This window comes from Phaethon aethereus, assembly GCF_964289735.1.
Source record: "Phaethon aethereus genome assembly, contig: HAP1_BTS, whole genome shotgun sequence".
NCBI lineage: Eukaryota > Metazoa > Chordata > Aves > Phaethontiformes > Phaethontidae > Phaethon > Phaethon aethereus.
The window spans coordinates 417,840-435,989 of NW_028114049.1; the positions used below are offsets into that span (position 1 = coordinate 417,840).

The 18,150-nt window shown below is 58.9% G+C and overlaps 1 protein-coding gene across 1 annotated transcript; it reads left to right on the forward strand.

The window, feature by feature from the left end:
- The first annotated feature begins 14,214 nt into the window (after positions 1–14,214).
- Positions 14,215–17,501, forward strand: LOC309416337 (olfactory receptor 14I1-like). The gene has a single exon (XM_082015900.1). The coding sequence runs from the start codon at positions 15,032–15,034 to the stop codon at positions 16,016–16,018; it is 987 nt and encodes a 328-aa protein (XP_081872026.1). The 5' UTR covers positions 14,215–15,031; the 3' UTR covers positions 16,019–17,501.
- Positions 17,502–18,150: the final 649 nt, after the last annotated feature.

The window sequence follows — 18,150 nt, forward strand, 5'->3', positions numbered from 1 at the left end:
GGTGCTGCTGCCTTGGGCTGGCTCCCAGGTGGTCAGGCTGCCCAGGTGCAGTTCACCTGAGGTGAAGGTCTCTCTCATTGGCTGCCTGGGCTGTCACTTCAGGCGGCCTGCTGTGGTGCTCGCCCTTCCCGGAGGTGATGCTCTCTCTCATTGGCTGCCTGAGGGGTCACTCCACCCCAACACCAGTGCCCACTCTTCCCCGAGGTGGTGTTTCCTCCGATTGGCTGCCCGGGTCAGACAGCTTATCAATCATCTGTGTGATGCTCTCCCGCCAGGCATGATTGGTGGAGACAGCATGGCCCGCCCCCCCATGCTGCCCAGATTCTTCAACACAGGCCCCGTTTCCTGCAGGCCTGCAAGCTTCATTGGTTAATTACATATCAATCATGTGCCTTGCCCCCACCTCCTCAAATGCAATTGGCTGTCCTGGGTCCGCTGACTCCCCACGGACTTCTGGGCGGAGGTTGCCACGCGCCTGGCTCCGCCTTTGGGGTTTAGACCCCCAAAAGGAGAGTGTGGGCCCCAAGACAAGGCCATGGGTCATAAAAGGCCGGCTGGGACCCTACAAATGAGGATTTCAGCCCTAAAAAGGAGGCTTTGGTAATTGAAAGGAGGGGCCAGATGCCAAAAGTGACGCTTGGGACCCTGACGACGAGGGGAACCTGTAGGTTCCGGCCTGAGCTGCCTTTGGTGCCCAGTCTCTCCGCGCAACACCCCACCTCTGCTGTCCTGGGGGACCCCCGTATAACAGCCGGAGCCCGACGTCAGGGACCAGACGAGCTCAGTGGACATTTTGTGCACATTTTCTGGACGTTTTACAGTGCTGGCCCACAGAGCCAGGGAGCGATACCTGTGTGTTGTGTCAAAGGACGGGAAGGGGAGTGGTGGTTCTGAGGATGTACTGGGCAGCGTGGGGCCTGAGCCTGGGGTTAATGGTGTGGAAAAGGGGTAGAGAAGGGACTGTCAGGGTGGTCCCCATGGGAAGGACACCATGGGAATGGGCTGCTTGTTCCAGCTTTATTGCAAAAAAGAAATTATTCAAATATGGCCGTTGTCAAGAGGACAATTTAATCTCTCCAGGGCTCAGCAGGGCCAGCAGCACCACGACCGCAGGCTCCATCCTGACGGTCGCCTGCGTCTTGTCAGGACGAAGACGGTCTGAGCTGCCAGGGAGCTGACCGAGAGTTCAGTGTCTGTCCTCAAGGGCAGGAGGGCTGCAAGAGAAGGAAGCAGAGCAGCCATGAAGCCCCACTGCCTCCATGAAGACCCCCAGGAGTCCCCTCCAGAGCGCGCCAGACCCACCCCTCTCTTTCCCTGGCCAGGAGGAGCAGCTGGGACAAAGGGAGCAGCTGGAAGCTGCTGCTCAGGAATGCCCCACGTGCCCCTGACAGGCTCCTCTGGGCCTGAAGCGTTTTCCTGGAGCAGGGCCAGGCACGGCAGCACCCTGCCCAGGCTCCGTGCCCTGCCCCACCAGCCCCGGCCAGCACCACACTGCCCCTACTCACCGTTGCAGACAGCCCACAGCTTATGCTGGCTGAGTCTCCTCAGATGCCGTGCAGCAAGCCCTAGGCACAGAGCTCCTGTCAGACCTGCTGCCCCCCAGCACGTTCCAGCCCCCGAGGCTGCCAGCTTGGCCGCACACCCTCCTCCCCCTCAGCAGCGCTGACCCCAGGCAAGGACAGTACCCCAGGGCGGTGGGACTGAGCACGGCTCCCAGCCAGCCCACCTGCGTGGTGGGCCCTGCCGTGGCTCTGGCAGCCACAGGGCCGCCCCTTGCTGCCAGTGCCGCGGCAGGGACTGGGGCCAGGCTGCCAGAAGAGGGACCCTGGGGCTGTGGCTCACCGATGAACCTGACGGCCGCCTCTCGCAAGGTGGCCTGCGTGTCCTCCAGGTACGGCAGGCTCTGACACAGATATTCTTCCACCCTGCTCCTGTCACGCAGTAGCTGGAGAGAGCACAGAGGAACGGAGCTGGTACAGACCCCCCCAAGCCACCCCGACCCATCCCTCCTACCAGCACCCACCTTCCCTCCCAGCCAGGAGCCCTGTGGGGCTGAGGTTCAGAGAGAGCCGCAGGCAGCGGGGGCCCACGGGTGCCGAGACCCCTCTGTCCCACTGCCAGGGCCCACATGGGCCAGGGTCTCCTTCCGCACCCTGGGGGCAGGGAGAGGAGAGGGGCCTGGAGAAGAGCCCTGGTGGGCTCCGTGCTTGAGGGCAGGGAAGGAGGATGCAGCTCCAGGCTCCAGGCTGGAGCAGGGCAGGCGAGGCACAGCTGCACAGCCCTCCCCATGGGCACGTGGGGCAGTCCTTGTCCAGCCTGACCCTGGGACTTGGGGGCTGTCCTCACCAAGCACTCTCCAATCTGGTGTGCCTGATAGGTCTCGGCCAGGTAGTTCCAGCCCAGGAACTCTGCACAGGCGAGGAGGGTGTCCCGAGAGGCCTGCAGAGAAGAGCAGAGGCTGGGAGATGGCAGCACGGCCCAGGGGAGGAGACCGGCCATCCTCCTCCTCTTGGCCAGGCTCCGAGCCCATTGCCAGCCCCTGATGGGACCCTGAGGGGACACAGGTTCCCTCACTGATGTCCAGCAGCCCTTTGCCTCATGCCCAGGCCGCCCCTGTGGTGTCAGCGCTCACTTCGCCGTGACACAGGGCACTGATCACTGCACCTTGGCCACGCTCTCCATCTCGTCATGCATATGGATGAACAGCGGGAGCAGGAGCCTCTGCACTTGCTTCTTCATCTTCTTCTTGATTTTCCCTGCCACCGTCTTCATCATGTCACAGAAGTGGCTGATGGAGAGCTCCCGCACCTGGCCGGAATCCTGGTAGGGAGGAGCACAGGGGGACTTGAGCAACAGCCGCTCCCTGCCCACGGTGAGCAAGGGCGTTTGCGTGGCTGATGTGAGGGGACGTGCTCCGGGGTGGGCTCCTGAACACAGGAGCTGTGGGCCAGATCTGCAGCTGCGGCTGAACGACCCCAGAGCCCTGAAAGGCCACGCAAGAGGAGCGATTAGGGCAGCCCTGCCCGTGTGCTGCCCGCAGGGCTGCGCCCAAGGGCAGCTGTCTTTGGCGAGTGCCCATCTGTGGGGCTCAGGCTCCCACGGCAGCCTTACATCGTCAAAGAGGGGCAGCAGCTTCTCCGCCAGCTGCAGAGCGATGAGGCTGGCCTCCTCCCTCTTCATGTGGCCCATCACGTTCCTGAGGAACACCAGGGCCTTCGTCTTGACGTCAGGGTTGCCATCCTGCAGGGTCTCCATGATGTCTGGCAGCAGGACCTGCATTTTTCTTGCCTGCATGAAACACAGCGGTTCCTTCTTGTGAAGCGGAGACAGACTGCCCTGGCAAACATGCCCCGGGGGCTGAGCACCTCCCTCCCGAATGGCTTCCCAGCAGGGGGGCCAGGAGCCACTGCAGCAGCCGCCTGGCAGGCAGCGGCCGCTGGTGGGGATGCGGGGAGAGGAAGGGAAGGGAGTGCAGGAGAGCAGTGTCCCCTGCCCAGCCACCCCCTCTTCCCACCAGCCTGTAGGGGAGGATGGATTGGTAACCCTCTGTGCCGGGAGGGCTCCCCAGGCACCCACCAGCCCCCTCCATAGCGGGGAGGGTGGCTGGAGCTGTCAGCCCACATGCTGACTCCCAGCCAAGGCCAAGCCAGTGCATTACCCACTGCCTCAGGCCCCGGCTGCCAACATGGTTCCACTTGACTGCACTCTGCTCACCGTCTCCGGGGTCTTCGAAAGCGTGATGAGGCCCCTGAGCACCAGTGAGAGCATCACCAGGCTTGGATGCCTCAGGTACCTCTGGGCTTTGTACAGGGCGGCAAACTCCTCTGCCTCAATGTCAGCGCTGCTCAGCAGCTAAAAGGAAGGCAGCAGTGAGAGACCAGCTGAGCGCGCAGGGCTCCCTCCACCGCGCTGGCACAAAGGAGGCACGACATGCGGGCGGGGGCAAGTGTCTCTCCAGACTTGAAACCCCCTCAGCCTGTGCAGAGGCCGTGCCTCTGCCCCACGCCCAACTGGCCTGACTCTGGCTTCTGCCCTTTCTCTGCCGCTGCCCCAGGTTTCCAGGCTGCAGAGCTGGGCAGGGGGAAGCAGGCAGCGGGGAAGCAGAGCGTTGTCCTGGCAGGGGCAGGCTTTGTGTTTTCTCATTGCGGCCAAAACAGCACGGGGCAGCCCTGGGTGTCTGGCACGGGGTCTGGCTGGTGCTGGGCAGGTCCCTGCCGACCCTAAGGGGCTGTGTCCCTACGTACTGGGGGAGGTGGCCATTTGGAGGCAGACGGAAGGGGAGGGGGCCGTGCCTGTTTCCCTGGGGAGGCAGGCACAGCCCTGAAGCTGGGCACGGTCACTCACAGCCAAGGGATAGATGCAGGCGTCCTCCGCGGCACAGCTGAACACCTTGCGCAGCCGCTGGTCCTGGAGCATCCTGAGCAGCTCCGTCAAGACATTCCCCAAAGCCCAAGGCACGGAGATCATCACCTCCCACATGGCCAGGGCGGCGCTGCAGACCCAGAGCGCTCGGTCAGCCGCGCTGCCTCGGCCACTGCACCGCGCTCGAGCCAGGCTCTCTAGACCCAGGCGATGCTACTGCAGGGCCCTGCCCACCCGCCTCCCTTGGGGTGCTGGGGGCCCTGACCGGGCAGGCAGAAGGAGGCTGAGGTGCCGTTCCCCATGGGGCAGGGAGGAGCCTGGAGGCAGGGCTCTGGCTTGGCCAGCTTTGGCTGCTGCAGGGCTGACCGACCCACCGAGGCTGGGATGCGTGGTGGGATGTCCTGCAGTTTTCCGTGGCTCTGGCAGCCAGAGAGCCTCTGGGCCCCCTCCCCACAGGGAACCCTCAAGGTTGTCTGGGCTGGTACCTGTCACATGTTGGAGAGACCTCCAACAGGTTCCAGACCGCTTCCGTGGGGCACCAGTCAACCAGCAGGAGAAGGAACAAGTCCAGGCTGTGCTTGGTTTGCTTCATGTGGATGCAATCCACATTTTTGTGGATGGACGTCATGATCCTTGGCACCTGGAGGGGACACAGGTGAGGTTGGTGCTGGCACGGGAGTGCAGCCATTTCCCCAGCTGCCACTGAAACTGCTGCCCTTCCCATCCCTCTCTGCTGCCCTGAAACGGCTTCTGGTGTGCGAGAGAGCTGGGTTAGGGAAGGACGGAGGAACAAGGCCTGACAGGGCTCATGGGCAGGCAGTCCAGCCCCAGGGCACTTACATCCGTCAGCCAGGAGGCAGGGTCTCTCATGGCCATGTCCAGGATGTTGGTGCCCATCTGCCTGTCATAGACGTCATCTGCTGTCAAGGCCTCAATGGCCACGAGGAGAACGTCTGTCATCTGAGAAGGATGGAGGTATTCTCCAAACACCTACGGGAGGAAGGAAGGGCGGGAAGACGTGTCACGCCAGGCATCCTGATGGAGTTGCTCGGCTGAGTGGGGCAAACAGCTTTGGCAAGAGCTGCCTGGCAGTGCTGGCAGCAGTGCCCATGGGAAAGCTGGACACAGCGGGCGCAGTCTCTGCAGGGCAGAGGATGACAGCAGAGGGTCCCCGGGGTGAGGGAGGAGGGCTGGGGTCATGGGCACCACGTGTTGTTCCTACAGATTACTGTAGCTGTGGCCAGGACACCAGAGTGGCACCCCTGGATAGTCCCTGCTCGAGGACAGCAGCAACCCTCTCACCAGGGACAGTGAGGCCATTCCAGCCCCCCTGATTCTGGGTCCCGTTGCTCACACAAGCCTCCTGCTGGTGCCACGGACAAGGGTCCCAGCAAGGGGGCAGCTCATTACCGTGGTCTTGTCGCTGCTGTCGAGTGAAGAAAGCAGCCAGGTGCTCTCAGAATCCCATCCCCGCTGGAGCTCTGGATTCTCCCCTGGCATGGAGGGGAAACACAGAAGAGTCGATAGGACACAGCATCTTTGCCAACAAGCTTCCCAAATGGTGAAGAGAGCTCAAATCTCGGCATGGCTGAGGAGGGCGGCTGTGCTGGGGCCAGCTCCCAGCACCGAGCACCCCTGGCATTCAAGCACCGCCGTACCCTGGTTTCGAGCCGGTCGCATTCGCTGGCCAAAACCCTGCCCATCCCCAGGGCCCCCTCACTCACCGATCTCCAGCGGCTGCACCATGGACACCTCATAGGGCTCTGGGGGAGAGCTGCTCTCCTGGCGAGCCCCCACCTCCTCCCAGGCCACCCTGGGGCAGCTGGGGGGTCTCTCCGCCATCCTGCGAAATGGAGGAAAGTGCCGGGGGGACAGGGGCAGCTCAAGGGAAACGCCTCGGTGCTGTGAGGCTGCCGGTGGCAGCAGGGAAAGACGTGGGCTGTGCTCGGGGTCTCCTCGCCAGCTCCGCGCTTCTGCCCCGTCCCGTCGCTGTCCTGTCACACACTGCAGGGTCACGGCCGCGCTGGCTATATATGGTGCCGTGGGGTGTCACAGAGGGGGGTCACAAGGGGCCCCACTGTGACCCGCCACCCGGGCCGGGAGGGGCAGGGTGTCCACTGCAGGGGGTAGGGAGTCGGGTCGCCATTGGCCCAGGGGTGCTCTCGGGGTGCCCCCAGGCCCCCATCTGCCCTGACGTCCCCTCGGGACCTCCCTGTACCCTCCGCCTCGTCCCAGAGCCCTGCGTTCACATGCCTCGGCGTGGCCCCACGACCTCCCTGGGAGACCCCGGCTTCTCCCGCTCTGTGTAGCGCTCTCTTCACATCTCTACGGTTTCTGGCACCTCACAGCTACGTCCTTTCCCCTACTCCGAAAACCTCTCTCAGCACCCGGAAGCAAAAGACGTTTCCGCTCGCTCCTCCCCTCCCATCGCTTTTGGGGATACAGTTGCCCATGGGGCTCTTACGGGGTGTATCGCTTACCAGATGCTGCCAGAATAGGAAACCTGAAAGAAATAGTCTCCCCCTTTTCTGCACTGCCTGAACTTCTTCAATCCACGCCCTCACCTACAGCCTGAGACGGAGAACTTGAGGAGTCAGTCAGAAAAGCCTTCCCTGTGGATCTCACTGGGGTCCAAACCAAGGCTGACTGATTTGAACAGCTTCTAAGCTGCTCCGTGTTTGTGCCTGTAGAGCTTTCCCGAGATTTCTAAGGTGGGCAGTGGAAAGGATAGGCATTTTTGTCTGCTGTCTGATGGCTTCCAGAAGCTCTCATTCACCTTGTGTTCATCAGCCTTGGCTCAAGGTGCAACTAACTGCTTCAGAAAGCGAGAAACTGTTGGAGATGGCAGACCGTGAAAGGTGAAAACTAGTTGGGCTGGGGTGAAACCGGTGAGACCATAAAGGGAAAACCTACCAGACAAAAGATCAGACAGAAGAGCGTCAGGGTAGAAGGGGAAAAGAAGGTGTCCTGAGGCTGCCTGAGGTGGGGTTAATTTTCCCCACAGCAGCGCTCAGAGTGCTGTGCTTTGTACTGGTCGCTAGAACGGTGCTGATAACACACCAGGGTGTGGGCTACTGCTGGGCCGTGCCCGCACAGCATCAAGGCTGTCTCTCCAACATTCCCCCCACACAGCAGGAGGCTGGGGGTGGGCAAGGTCTTGGGAGGGGACACAGCCAGGACAGCTGGCCCAAACTGGCCAAAGGGGGACTCCATACCAAATGACGTCAGCTCAGCAATAGAAGTTACGAGAAAGGAGCAGGAGTGGGCAGCATTTGTTGTTTCCACGTTTGTCTTCCGGAGCAACTGCTACACGTACTGAAGCCCCGCTTCCCGGGAAGTGGCTGAACATGGGAAGCAGAGAGTAACTTTTGCTTCCGCGCGCAGCCTTTGCTTTCTGCTTATTAAATTGCTTTTATCTTGACCCGCTTCTTTTGCTTTTTCTTTTTTTCCATCCTGATTTCTCCCCGCTGTCCTGCTGAGGACACAAGTGACAGAGCAGCTTGGTGGCACCAGGCATCCAGCTGAGATCAACCCACCACAGTCCTTTTTGGTGCCCAGCGTAGGGCCCAAGACAACGGCCGTTTTGCATTCAGCTGCTGTAGCTATAGTAGTTATTAACAGCAAGCTCCTGTGCGCGTCACTGTTTCTCTCTTCATTTCGCTGAGCTTGGGAACACGCTGATAGAAATAATGGCTGTGTGCGTTGCCCTGGCATTGGTGGCTGTGCGATCACCAAATTGATAATATTTGATAATATTTGATAATATTTGATAATACTTATTGAAAAATAAGTGTAGGAAGAGAAAGGCACCTTAGGGCTTTCTGCACGGTGATGAGCCCCAGGGTGCATTTGGTGCTGAGTCCTTGAGCCTGAGAGACTGAGAGGAGATTTGCACAAACCTTTCCATGAGTCAACGTCAGCGGCAAAACCCAAAGTACCTTGAAGCATTAACGGGTCCCTCTGAGGGCCATTACTGACACAGCCTCCCCAGGGACTCGTTAGAGCAGGTAATTGGAGGCTGTGGTTGCAGGCAGGCACAGGCAAAGTGCAGGCAGCTCTGATGCTGAGACAGCCCTTGGTGTGTTTGATGGAGGAGGATGGCCAAGCCCTGACCCCCAACTGTAGGGAAGGGAGACCCTGTCCGTCCCATGTGGCTCAGGGCTCTGCCTGGGGATGTGGGGAGTGCGATGCCAAGTGAAGGACAACGGTATGACACCTCCTGGCCTCCCCAGGGTGGGTGCAAGGAGGCAATGAGGCTCCATGGCCATGGCAACCATGTGTCTCCTCTTAGGCCTCGGTGGCAGGGCCACCAGCCATAGCCAAGGGGGCAAAGACCTCGGTTCTGCCAGGGCCTTTCAGCCTGGCCAGTGCCCGTAGCCATCTGCACCACAGGCCGTCCCACACTGTCCCACGCCTCTGCCTCTTTCCCTGCAGGCTGCAGACACCCAACAAGCTTCCCCACCTTCTTCTCAGCCTGGTATGTCCCTCCCCGTACTGGTGTCTCTCCATCCGCACCAGCTGTTCCCTGAAACACAAAGCCATGGGCTGATCCTGACTCCCTCTGAGTGACTTTTTGCACCGCAGCACTACCCTCAGAATGACGTTGCTTTATCTTCAGCTCCACTCTGGGCCTCCAGAGCTGCGGTTTCTGGTGGTTTCCCTTTCTCATGCTGTTCCCCACTACCAAAAGAAGTGCCATCATCTAGGAAAGGCACTTTCAAGCTGTCTCGAGCTGCTGCTCTTCTTCCCTCAGCCTCCCCTTCACCAGGCTAAAGAAGCCCAACTCGCAGCCTCTCCACACACAACTCCTACCCCACCTTGGCAGACTTGCTCTGGCCACGTGGCAGTTCCTCCCCATTGCTCCATAACTGTGAGCCCCACCCTGGGACACAGTACTCCAGATGTGGCCACAGCAGTGCCGAGTCCAGATGGACAATACCCTTGTCTGGGTGGCCACGCTCCTCCCAACGCAGCCCAGTGTGCTCATGGCTGTGTTCCTGTTCAGCACCACTGGCTGCTCTGGCATCCCTCGTAATGCCCAAACCCTTCTCCTTGAGGCTGCTCCTCAACCAGTCAGGTCCGAGCCTGCCTTGACACACGGCTGTTGTGGTTTAGCCCTGGTAGACAGCTAAGTCCCACACAGCCGCTCGCTCACTCATGATGTCACACGTCTGCAAGATCCCTTTGGACATCTGGGCTCAGCTGTCCCAGCTGTGTCCCCTCCCAACTCCTCGTGCACCCCCAGCCTACTCGCCGGTGGAGCAGCAGGAGATGCAGAAGAGGCCTTGATGCTGCGCAAGCGCTGTGCAGCAATAACTAAACCATCGGTGTCTTATCAGCACTGGTTTGGTCACAAATCCAAACCACAGCAGCATACGGGCTGCTATGACGAAGATTAATTCCAGCCTCGCCAAAACCAGCACAACAGGGTGGTTCTGCCCCCTGATACATCTGAACATCAGGGGATCCGCAGGAGAAGATCCGTTGTCTGAAGAAAACTTCTTGAGGCTTCTGTTGGTCAAATCCCAGAGTTTCTCGAGGTCCATTGGGAGTGAAGCTCCATTGGGTCAGAGGTTAATGTGTGCGTGCAGATGGCTCACCTGACGTGTGGTGCCTCGATCAAGATCACAGCGATAGGAATTCTAGGGGAAGACAGATAGTAAATACAAAGAGGAGATAATAGTAAAGGAAATTGCAGTGGCAAAGCCTGGAGCTCTGCCTTGGGATAGATGATGGGACAGTTGAGATCCTGTTGGAGAGGATGAGCAGGCAGAAGAATGTGGGTGACCTTCTAGTAGGTGTCTGTTGTTGACTGCTTGATCAGGAAGAAGTAGATGAGACCTTCTCAGGATACTGGAAGAAGCCTCATGTTCTCACACCTTCGTCCTCCTGGTATTGGACTTGAACCACCTTGGCAGCTTCCTTTTCTTCATAGAAGCTAGTAGGGGGCTATATTTGGGATTAAAATAATGTTGATAACATACTGATGTTTTCATTTCTTGCTAAGCAGTCAAAAACATCCCAGCTTCTTTGTCCCCGTTCTTCGCCTGCCAGCGAGAAGGCGTGGGGTGCACGGGAGGATGGGAGGGGGCACAGCCGGCACAGCTGACCCAGGCTGGCCAAAGGGATATACCGTACCATACGACGTCAATGCTGAGTATATAAATCTGTGGTCAAGAGGAAGGAAGGGGTGGGGGGGCATTCGGAGTTATGGCGTTTCTCTTCCCAAGTCACCGTTGGGCGTGATGGAACCCTGCGTTCCTGGAGATGGCTGAACACCTGCTGCCAATGGGAGGTGGTGAATGGATTCCTTGTTTTGCTTTGCTTGCGTGCGCGGCTTTTGCTACAGCTATTAAACTGTCTTTATCTCAACCCACGAGTTTTCTCCCTTCTACGCTGCTGATTCTCTCCCCCATCCCACCATGGGGGAGCGAGTGGCTGTGTGGTGCTTGGTTGATGGCTCGGGCTAAACCATGACAAGGACATCAATGATAACTTCCCAAGCGTGTCGAGTTGGGGTTAGGAAAGGCAAAGCCACACTCAAGCTGAATCTCGCTAGTGACCGGAAGGACAACAAAAACAGTTCCTACAACTACCTATAGAGCAAAGGGAAGACTAAGGAAAGTGTACATGGTATATGGCCCAGGCTATGGAAAAGCCCAAGAGAGTCAATGTCTCCTCACCTCCATCTTTACTGCTCGGACCGGCCTTCAGGCACCACAAGGCCCTTGAGACCAGAGGGACGCCTGGAGCAAGGAAGACAACTCTCTGGGTTGAGGAGATCTCTGCTCTTCGGACGGACGCCCTGGTGTGGGAACCACAGTTCGTGGGGGCTCGTGTGCCTGGGGGCCACCAAGTGCCGAGATGGGGCAGTGTGCGGGTCATGTCGGGGTGTGTGTGTCAGTGGGTGTAACCACTAGCGTACATCCAACCAGTTCAGCCAGTCGGTAGAAGAGCCCTGGGAGGCAGGTATTTAGGGACCCCGAGTCTGGACTAGGCACTGGCGAGCCCCGAGGGTCTGTGAGTTGGCTACTTGAGGGAGAAGGTGGCCCAAAGCACCTCCTGGGGAAAGCGTGGGGTCTTGCGGCCAGGTCCTGATAAGGCCATAGGGCTGGACCTGGAGGGGAAGTGGCCTTTCTGTGAGAGAGCAGCAGCAACGTGCGGAGCTCTGCCTGGGGACAGGCGATGAGTTAGCTGAGAGCTGGTAGGCCAGGGTCAGAGGGCAGAACAACGTGGGCAGCACTGTGGGTGGGTGGGTGGACGGACATCTGCTCCAGACCTCCTGATCGGGTGGCTGAGGCCTTCTTCAGACACTTGGCAGAAGCCTCATGGTTGCAGGCCCTGGAGCTCACGGCACAGCTGAACTGTCCCAACTGCCTCTGCTGCAGAGGCACCACAGCAAGGTGCAAGGCACCCAGGAGGGTTCTGGAGCTCACTGAGCACATCTTCTGGGCCAGGGTGACTCGGGAGGCAGTGAGCTGAGGGGCCCTGTGGGCTCACAAACAAGGAAGAGCGGGTCTGGGATGTGCCAGTCGGGGGTGAGAAAGCAGAGTGTAGGATCCTGAGAGAAGGGCACAAAGCAAGGAGCAGGACTTCAGGAGGGCAGGCTTTGGCCTGCTGAGGGACCCGCTTTGGAGAATCCCATGGGATACAGCCCTGCAGACAAAAAGCGTGCAGAGAGCTCTTTGATGGTTAACGATCTGCTCTTCAAGCTCCAGAAGGATCCACCCTGACATGCTGGAAGTCAAAAAAAGGTGTCAGGAGGCTGGCGTGGGTGAGACAGGAGATGGAAGAGGAAGCACAGAGAAGGTGGAAGGTGGCTGCCTTCCAGCCTCGGAGGTTCTGGGATTCTGTGCTGGAGAGAGCCTGAGGGAACTGGGGTGTTTAGCCTGGAGAAAAGGAGGCTGAGGGGAGACCCTATTGTTCTCTACAACTACCTGAAAGGGGTTGTAGTGCGGTGGGTATCAGTCTCTTCTCCCAAGTTGTGCCATGGGAGGTTTAGATTGGATATTGGAAACATTTCTTCAGTGAGTGTTGTGAAACACTGGAAAAGGCTACCCAGGGACTGCTGGAGTCAGCAGAACTGGAGGGATCTGAAAGACATGTAGATGTCTTTTAAGGATTCTATGATTCCATATTTCCCTCTAACATAGCCTGACACACAAACAGCCCAGCCCTGCTTTTCCCTTTCCCTGCTGACTCTGCTTTTGCGTGTTTTGTAATCTCATTTGGTGTTTCAGGGATTGCATTCCTGGCAGTTCCCAGCTGGGTCTGTAGTGCCCCGCAGCTCCTCACGCTCCCCTCTTGTGAGAGGCAGCACCGTCAGGGTGAGCTGTCCGCACACAGGCATTCACAGCTGACCAAACGGAGCTCCAGTCCGGGGACCCTGAGGAACTCTGCGATTCTGGCCCACAGAAACCGCTTGAAGGTCGCAAGGAGAAGTGGCCAGTCCTGCCCGAGGAGGAAGAACAACCTTGTTCATCAGGGCAGGCCGGGACCTGAGCAGCTGAGCAGTGACCCTGAGGAGAAGGGCCTGGGCACTGCGAGGGACACCAGACCAGCCAGTGGTGATTCTCACCGTGAGCAAGGCCACCCACATGCAGGGCTGCGTCAGGATAAGCGTGGCCACCCAGACTGTCCTGAGACTGGCTGCAGTGTGGTTTCAGAGACGGCAATTTTAATTTCTCCAAATTGGGAAGCAACACGAGAAAGATGTAATGGCAGGACGTGAAGCTTTGGAAGTTGCGGCTGGAGATGAGGATTTCATGTCACTTGGAGTTATGTGAAATGTCACTCCAAGGACAGTGCTGTGGCACAACAGGCCACCCAGAGAGAGCCTGGATTAGCCCAAGCTTTGTATTCCAAGGAAGAGCCCGTGAGGGTGGAGAGATGTCAGTAAGCACAGGAAGATGCTCCAGGGAGAGGAAGGTTGGTGAGCATGGTGGGTGTCCACAGCCCGCGAGGAAAAAGGTGCCGGCATAGGACACCGCAGGACAGCCTGTGGTGGAGAGGGTCAAGGGAGCTGGCAAGAATAAAGCCCCCGCCAGAGCTGAGGCCTTTCTGCCGCTGGCTCTGGCTGTGGCCTGTTCCACCAAGGCCTGCCAGGACACACCTTACCCTGACAGCACGAGGGCCTCGTGGCCTCCTTGTCTCCAGCCGAGAGCCTGGAGGTGCTGTCCCATAGTCTTGAACTTGGCATTGCACGTCCCCAGGTCACACGGCCCCAGGAAAAGCCCTGAGCAATGCGTAAGGGACAGGATCTCCCTTCCCAGGGTCGGGGTCAGGGCTTGGCCCTTTGGCCTGACAGAACACGCGCAGGTTTACTCAGCATCAGAGCCACCTTTACCGTGTTTTTCTCGACCTGTCATCACTGCCTGCAGCTTTCTGCCCTAACCAGCCCCTGGGGACGCTTTCTCAGCAGTGTCCCTCAGTGGGACCCATGAGTGCTCCAAGGAGCTTTGGACGTGGCATCTGCCTTTGCCTTCTCAAGAGGTTCTTCAGCTTCCTCTCAGGGCCTGAGGTGGATGGAGTCGGCATCCAACCCACCAGAGGGGTCATTAAAGTGCCTCGGGCTGGTCCTCTGCGGCGGAGCTGGGCCGGGCTCCTGGGACGGAAGGAGCTCACGGCAAGCGGGCAGCGCTGCCGAGAGCCAGCTCTGCCCAGGAGCGGGGCTGGGGGCACTGCCTGCAGGACCGAGAGGAGACCTGCGAGGCTGGGAGAGCATAAAGGCAGTTGGGAGGGGGGGGATGCCGAGAGCTTCCCGCGGCAGAGATCTGCACAGCCCCGTCTGTGGTAAGTCTCTGGCTGCAGGGCAATGCCGCTGCCTCTCCTGGAGGCACCTCCTAGAACCGGCACATCCGACGGCTCCTGGGAGCTGCCGGGAGGAGTCCCTCGGTTTCTGCAGCGCAGAGGAGGAGGGCGTGCTGCGGAGCAGGGCTTCCCTGCTGCACCATCGGAGGGACAGGCACGACGGCTGCCTTCTGGGCATGGCTGGGAAGGTGTGCGTCTGGGTGTGCAGCCAGGGGTGCCCAGGGCTGTCCTTCCGAGCAGGGTCCCTGCACCCCAGGGGCTGTGTGCCGGGACAGGGACTCTGCCGCCTGCCGGGGTCAGCTCTCAGCCTGCCCGGGGAGCTCCCCAGGGCACTGCCGGGAGAAGCTCTGCATGGCAGGAGCAACCCCCGGCAGGGCAGGGCAGGGCAGGGCCCTGCTGCTGGGAGGTGTCTGCAGGGCAGAGCTGAGCACACAGCGCTGGGACGGGCTCTGTGAGCACTGGCAGGGAGGGGACACCTGGGGACAGAGCAAGAGCTGCGGGCAGGGACAGCTCCAGGCAGCAGAGACAGGGGCCGGGGCCGGGGGGAACTGCAGACAAGCGCTGCGGGAGGCTGCGCTCAGGCAGCTCTCTCCGGGCCGTCCCTGCCGATGTCTTCTGGGCGCTGCCTGCTGGGCAAGGAGCTGACGCTCTCGCTAGAACATCTCCTCTGCGGGAGCCCCGACTGTCTGCTTGGCCCGTCCTGCTGGGACACTCAGCCAGCACAGCGCAGGGAAAGGAAATGCATTTCAGCTGGGGGTGTTGCTATGGCAAATGGAGGGGCTTTGCTCAGAGGAGTCTCTCCTAATTCTACCCTCTCCCTTCCTTGTTTGAACAGTGCCCCCGTGCCAAGAAACAGCCAATGTCCAACGGCAGCTCCATCACCCACTTCCTCCTCCTGGCGCTCGCAGACAGGCGGGAGCTGCAGCTCTTGCACTTCGGGCTCTTCCTGGGCATCTACCTGGCTGCCCTCCTGGGCAACGGCCTCGTCATCACCGCCATAGCCTGCGACCACCGCCTCCACACCCCCATGTACTTCTTCCTCCTCAGCCTCTCCCTCCTCGACCTGGGCTCCATCTCCACCACTGTCCCCAAAGCCATGGCCAGTTCCCTCTGGGACACCAGGGACATCTCCTACTCGGGGTGTGCCGCACAGCTCTTTCTTTTTCTCTTTTTCAATTCAGCAGAGTGTTGTCTTCTCACCGTCATGGCCTACGACCGCTACGTTGCCATCTGCAAGCCCCTGCACTACGGGACCCTCCTGGGCAGCAGAGCTTGTGCCCACATGGCAGCAGCTGCCTGGGGCAGTGGGTTTCTCCATGCTCTGCTGCACACGGCCAGTACATTTTCACTGCCGCTCTGCCAGGGCAAGGCTGTGGACCAGTTCTTCTGTGAAATCCCCCAGATCCTCAAGCTCTCCTGCTCACGCTCCTACCTCAGGGAACTTGGGCTTCTTGAATTAAGTTCTTTGTTGGTTTCTGGCTGTTTTGTGTTCATCGTGGTGTCCTACGTGCAGATCTTCATGGCTGTGCTGAGGATCCCCTCTGAGCAGGGACGCCACAAAGCCTTTTCCACGTGCCTCCCTCACCTGGCCGTCGTCTCCCTGTTTCTTGTCACTGGCATATTTGCCTACCTGAAGCCCCCCTCCATCTCCTCCCCATCCCTGGACCTGGTGCTGGCAGTTCTGTACGCAGTGGTGCCTCCAGCAGTGAACCCCCTCATCTACAGCATGAGGAACAAGGAAATCAGGGATGCTCTCTGGAAAATATTCGTATACGATCTACTGCTGAAAAAGGTGCCCATTGTCCCACAAGGGTTCCCACTGTACCTCAGGAAAAGCCAGGATTAACTTTTCTTAATTTTTTTTTTTTTTTTTTTTTTTTTTTTTTACATTTGGCTTTTTGTTTTATACCTGTGATATTGTTATCCTTGGCCTCCTACCTTTTTTTTTTCCTGACCCGAAGACCTCATGTACATGTTGATCCGTTGTCCCTCTTTACGTAAACTCAATACAGGAGCCAGCTAAAAATTCTTTGTCTCAGCTCCCATCTCTTCACCTCTCCTGTGGAGCTGGGGGAGCAGCCCCAGCGTGCAGGAGGGGTTCAGGAGGCCAATGCCCAGCTGCCCCATGCAGGATCAGCCCTTGTTGCCCTTGGGGCTGCCCCTTGCTGCCGCCCTGGGCGCTCCCTCTCTGCCGCCTGCCAGTCGGGGCTGCTGCTTCCCTGGAGCCCTGGCCCAGGACAAGCCCTGCCCTGGCCCTTTTGCCCTTGGAGACACCCCCGTGTCCTGCCCAGCCCTGTCCTTGGCTACTGAGCAGTCGGGGGAGACAGGAAGGGGCTGAGCAGCAGTGATCCCCGTCCCGCTGGCTCTGCTCCCCACCCTGACCAGCACGGCCAGGGCAAGGTTAGCCCATGGCCCCAGGGCACCACAGCCCCCTCCCTCTGCAGAGCAGCATCGCCAGCTCAGGGCCCTGCAGGGAGCACGTGGGGGGAACCAGGAGCAGCCGGCCAGGCCAGCCTGGACACGCTCACCTGGGGAACCTGCGATGTCCCTGGAGAAGAGCAAGGGAGCATTCCTGTGCCTGCAGGGAGGAATCCATGAGCCAGAGAAACCTCTTTCCGTAGGTACCGGCTCGGGGCAGGCTGCTCTGTTGCTGTACCCTATAATTTCATGGTCGCGAGGCCCAAGACGGCCTCCAACCGCCACATCTCCAACCAGTTCGTCTGTGTTCGCAAACAGCAGGTCAAGCGCGGCACCTCCCCTGGTAGGCTCACGTACCAGCTGTGTCAGGAAGGTCTCTTCCACACACTGAAGGAACCTCCTAGACTGTTTCCTCCGCTGTGTTGTATTACCATGTCTGGTAGGTCAAGTCCCCCACGAGAACAAGGGCTAGCGACTGTGAGACTTCTGCCAGCCACTGGTAGAACGCTTCATCTGCCTCTGCATCCTGGTTTAGGTGGTCTAGAACAGACTCCCGGCAGGATAGCTGCCTTGTTTGCTTCTGCCCTCATCCTTACCCACAAGCATTCGACCTTGTCATCACAGTCAAAACACGCCCTAACATACAGAGGCACCCCACCGCCTTTCCTTCCTTGCCTATGCCTTCTGAACAGCTTACAGCCATCCATTGCAGCACTCCAGTCATGAGAGTCATCCCACCATGTTTCTGTGATGGCGACCAAGTCGTAGCTGTCCCGCTGCACAGTGGCTTGCAGCTCCTCCTGTTTGCTGCCCATGCTGCGTGCATTGGTGCAGATGCACTTGAGCCGGGCTATCGATTTTGCTCCCAAAATTGCCATGCCACCCCTAGGCTCATCTCTAGTGAGCCTGGTTCTATCCTCTTTATTCCCCTAGTCCTTTATCTCACCTGCCCTAGGTTACTATCTGCTAGGTTAGGAACCTGTCTACTAGGTGCATGTCTATGAGGTCACCCTCCCCTGTATTTTTCATAGAAGCATAGAATTTTAAAATAGTCTGGGTTGGGAGGGCCCTTTAAAGGCCGTCTAGTTCAACCCCCCTGCAATGGGCAAGGACATCTTCAGCTAGATCAGGTTGCTCAGAGGCCCATCCAACCTGCCCTTGAGTGGTTCCAGGGATGGGCCATCTGCTACTACACTGGGCAACCTGCGCCAGGCTTTCAACCATCCTCACTGTAAAAAATTTCTTCCTTCTATCTAGTCTAAGTCTACCCTCTTTTAGTGTATAATGGTTCCCCCTTGTCCTGTTGCTACAGGCCCTGCTAAAAAGTCTCTCTTCATCTTGTTTATAAAGCCCCTTTAAGTACCACAATGCCTGGAAGTCCTGGAAGGTCTCCCCGGAGCCTTCTCTTCTACAGGCTCAACAACCCCAACTCTCTCAGCCTGTCCTCACAGCAGAGGTGCTCCATCCCTCGGATCATTTCTGTGGCATCTCCTAGACCTGCTCCAACACATCCATGTCTTTCCTGTGCTGAGGGCTCCAGAGCTAGACGCAGTGCTCCAG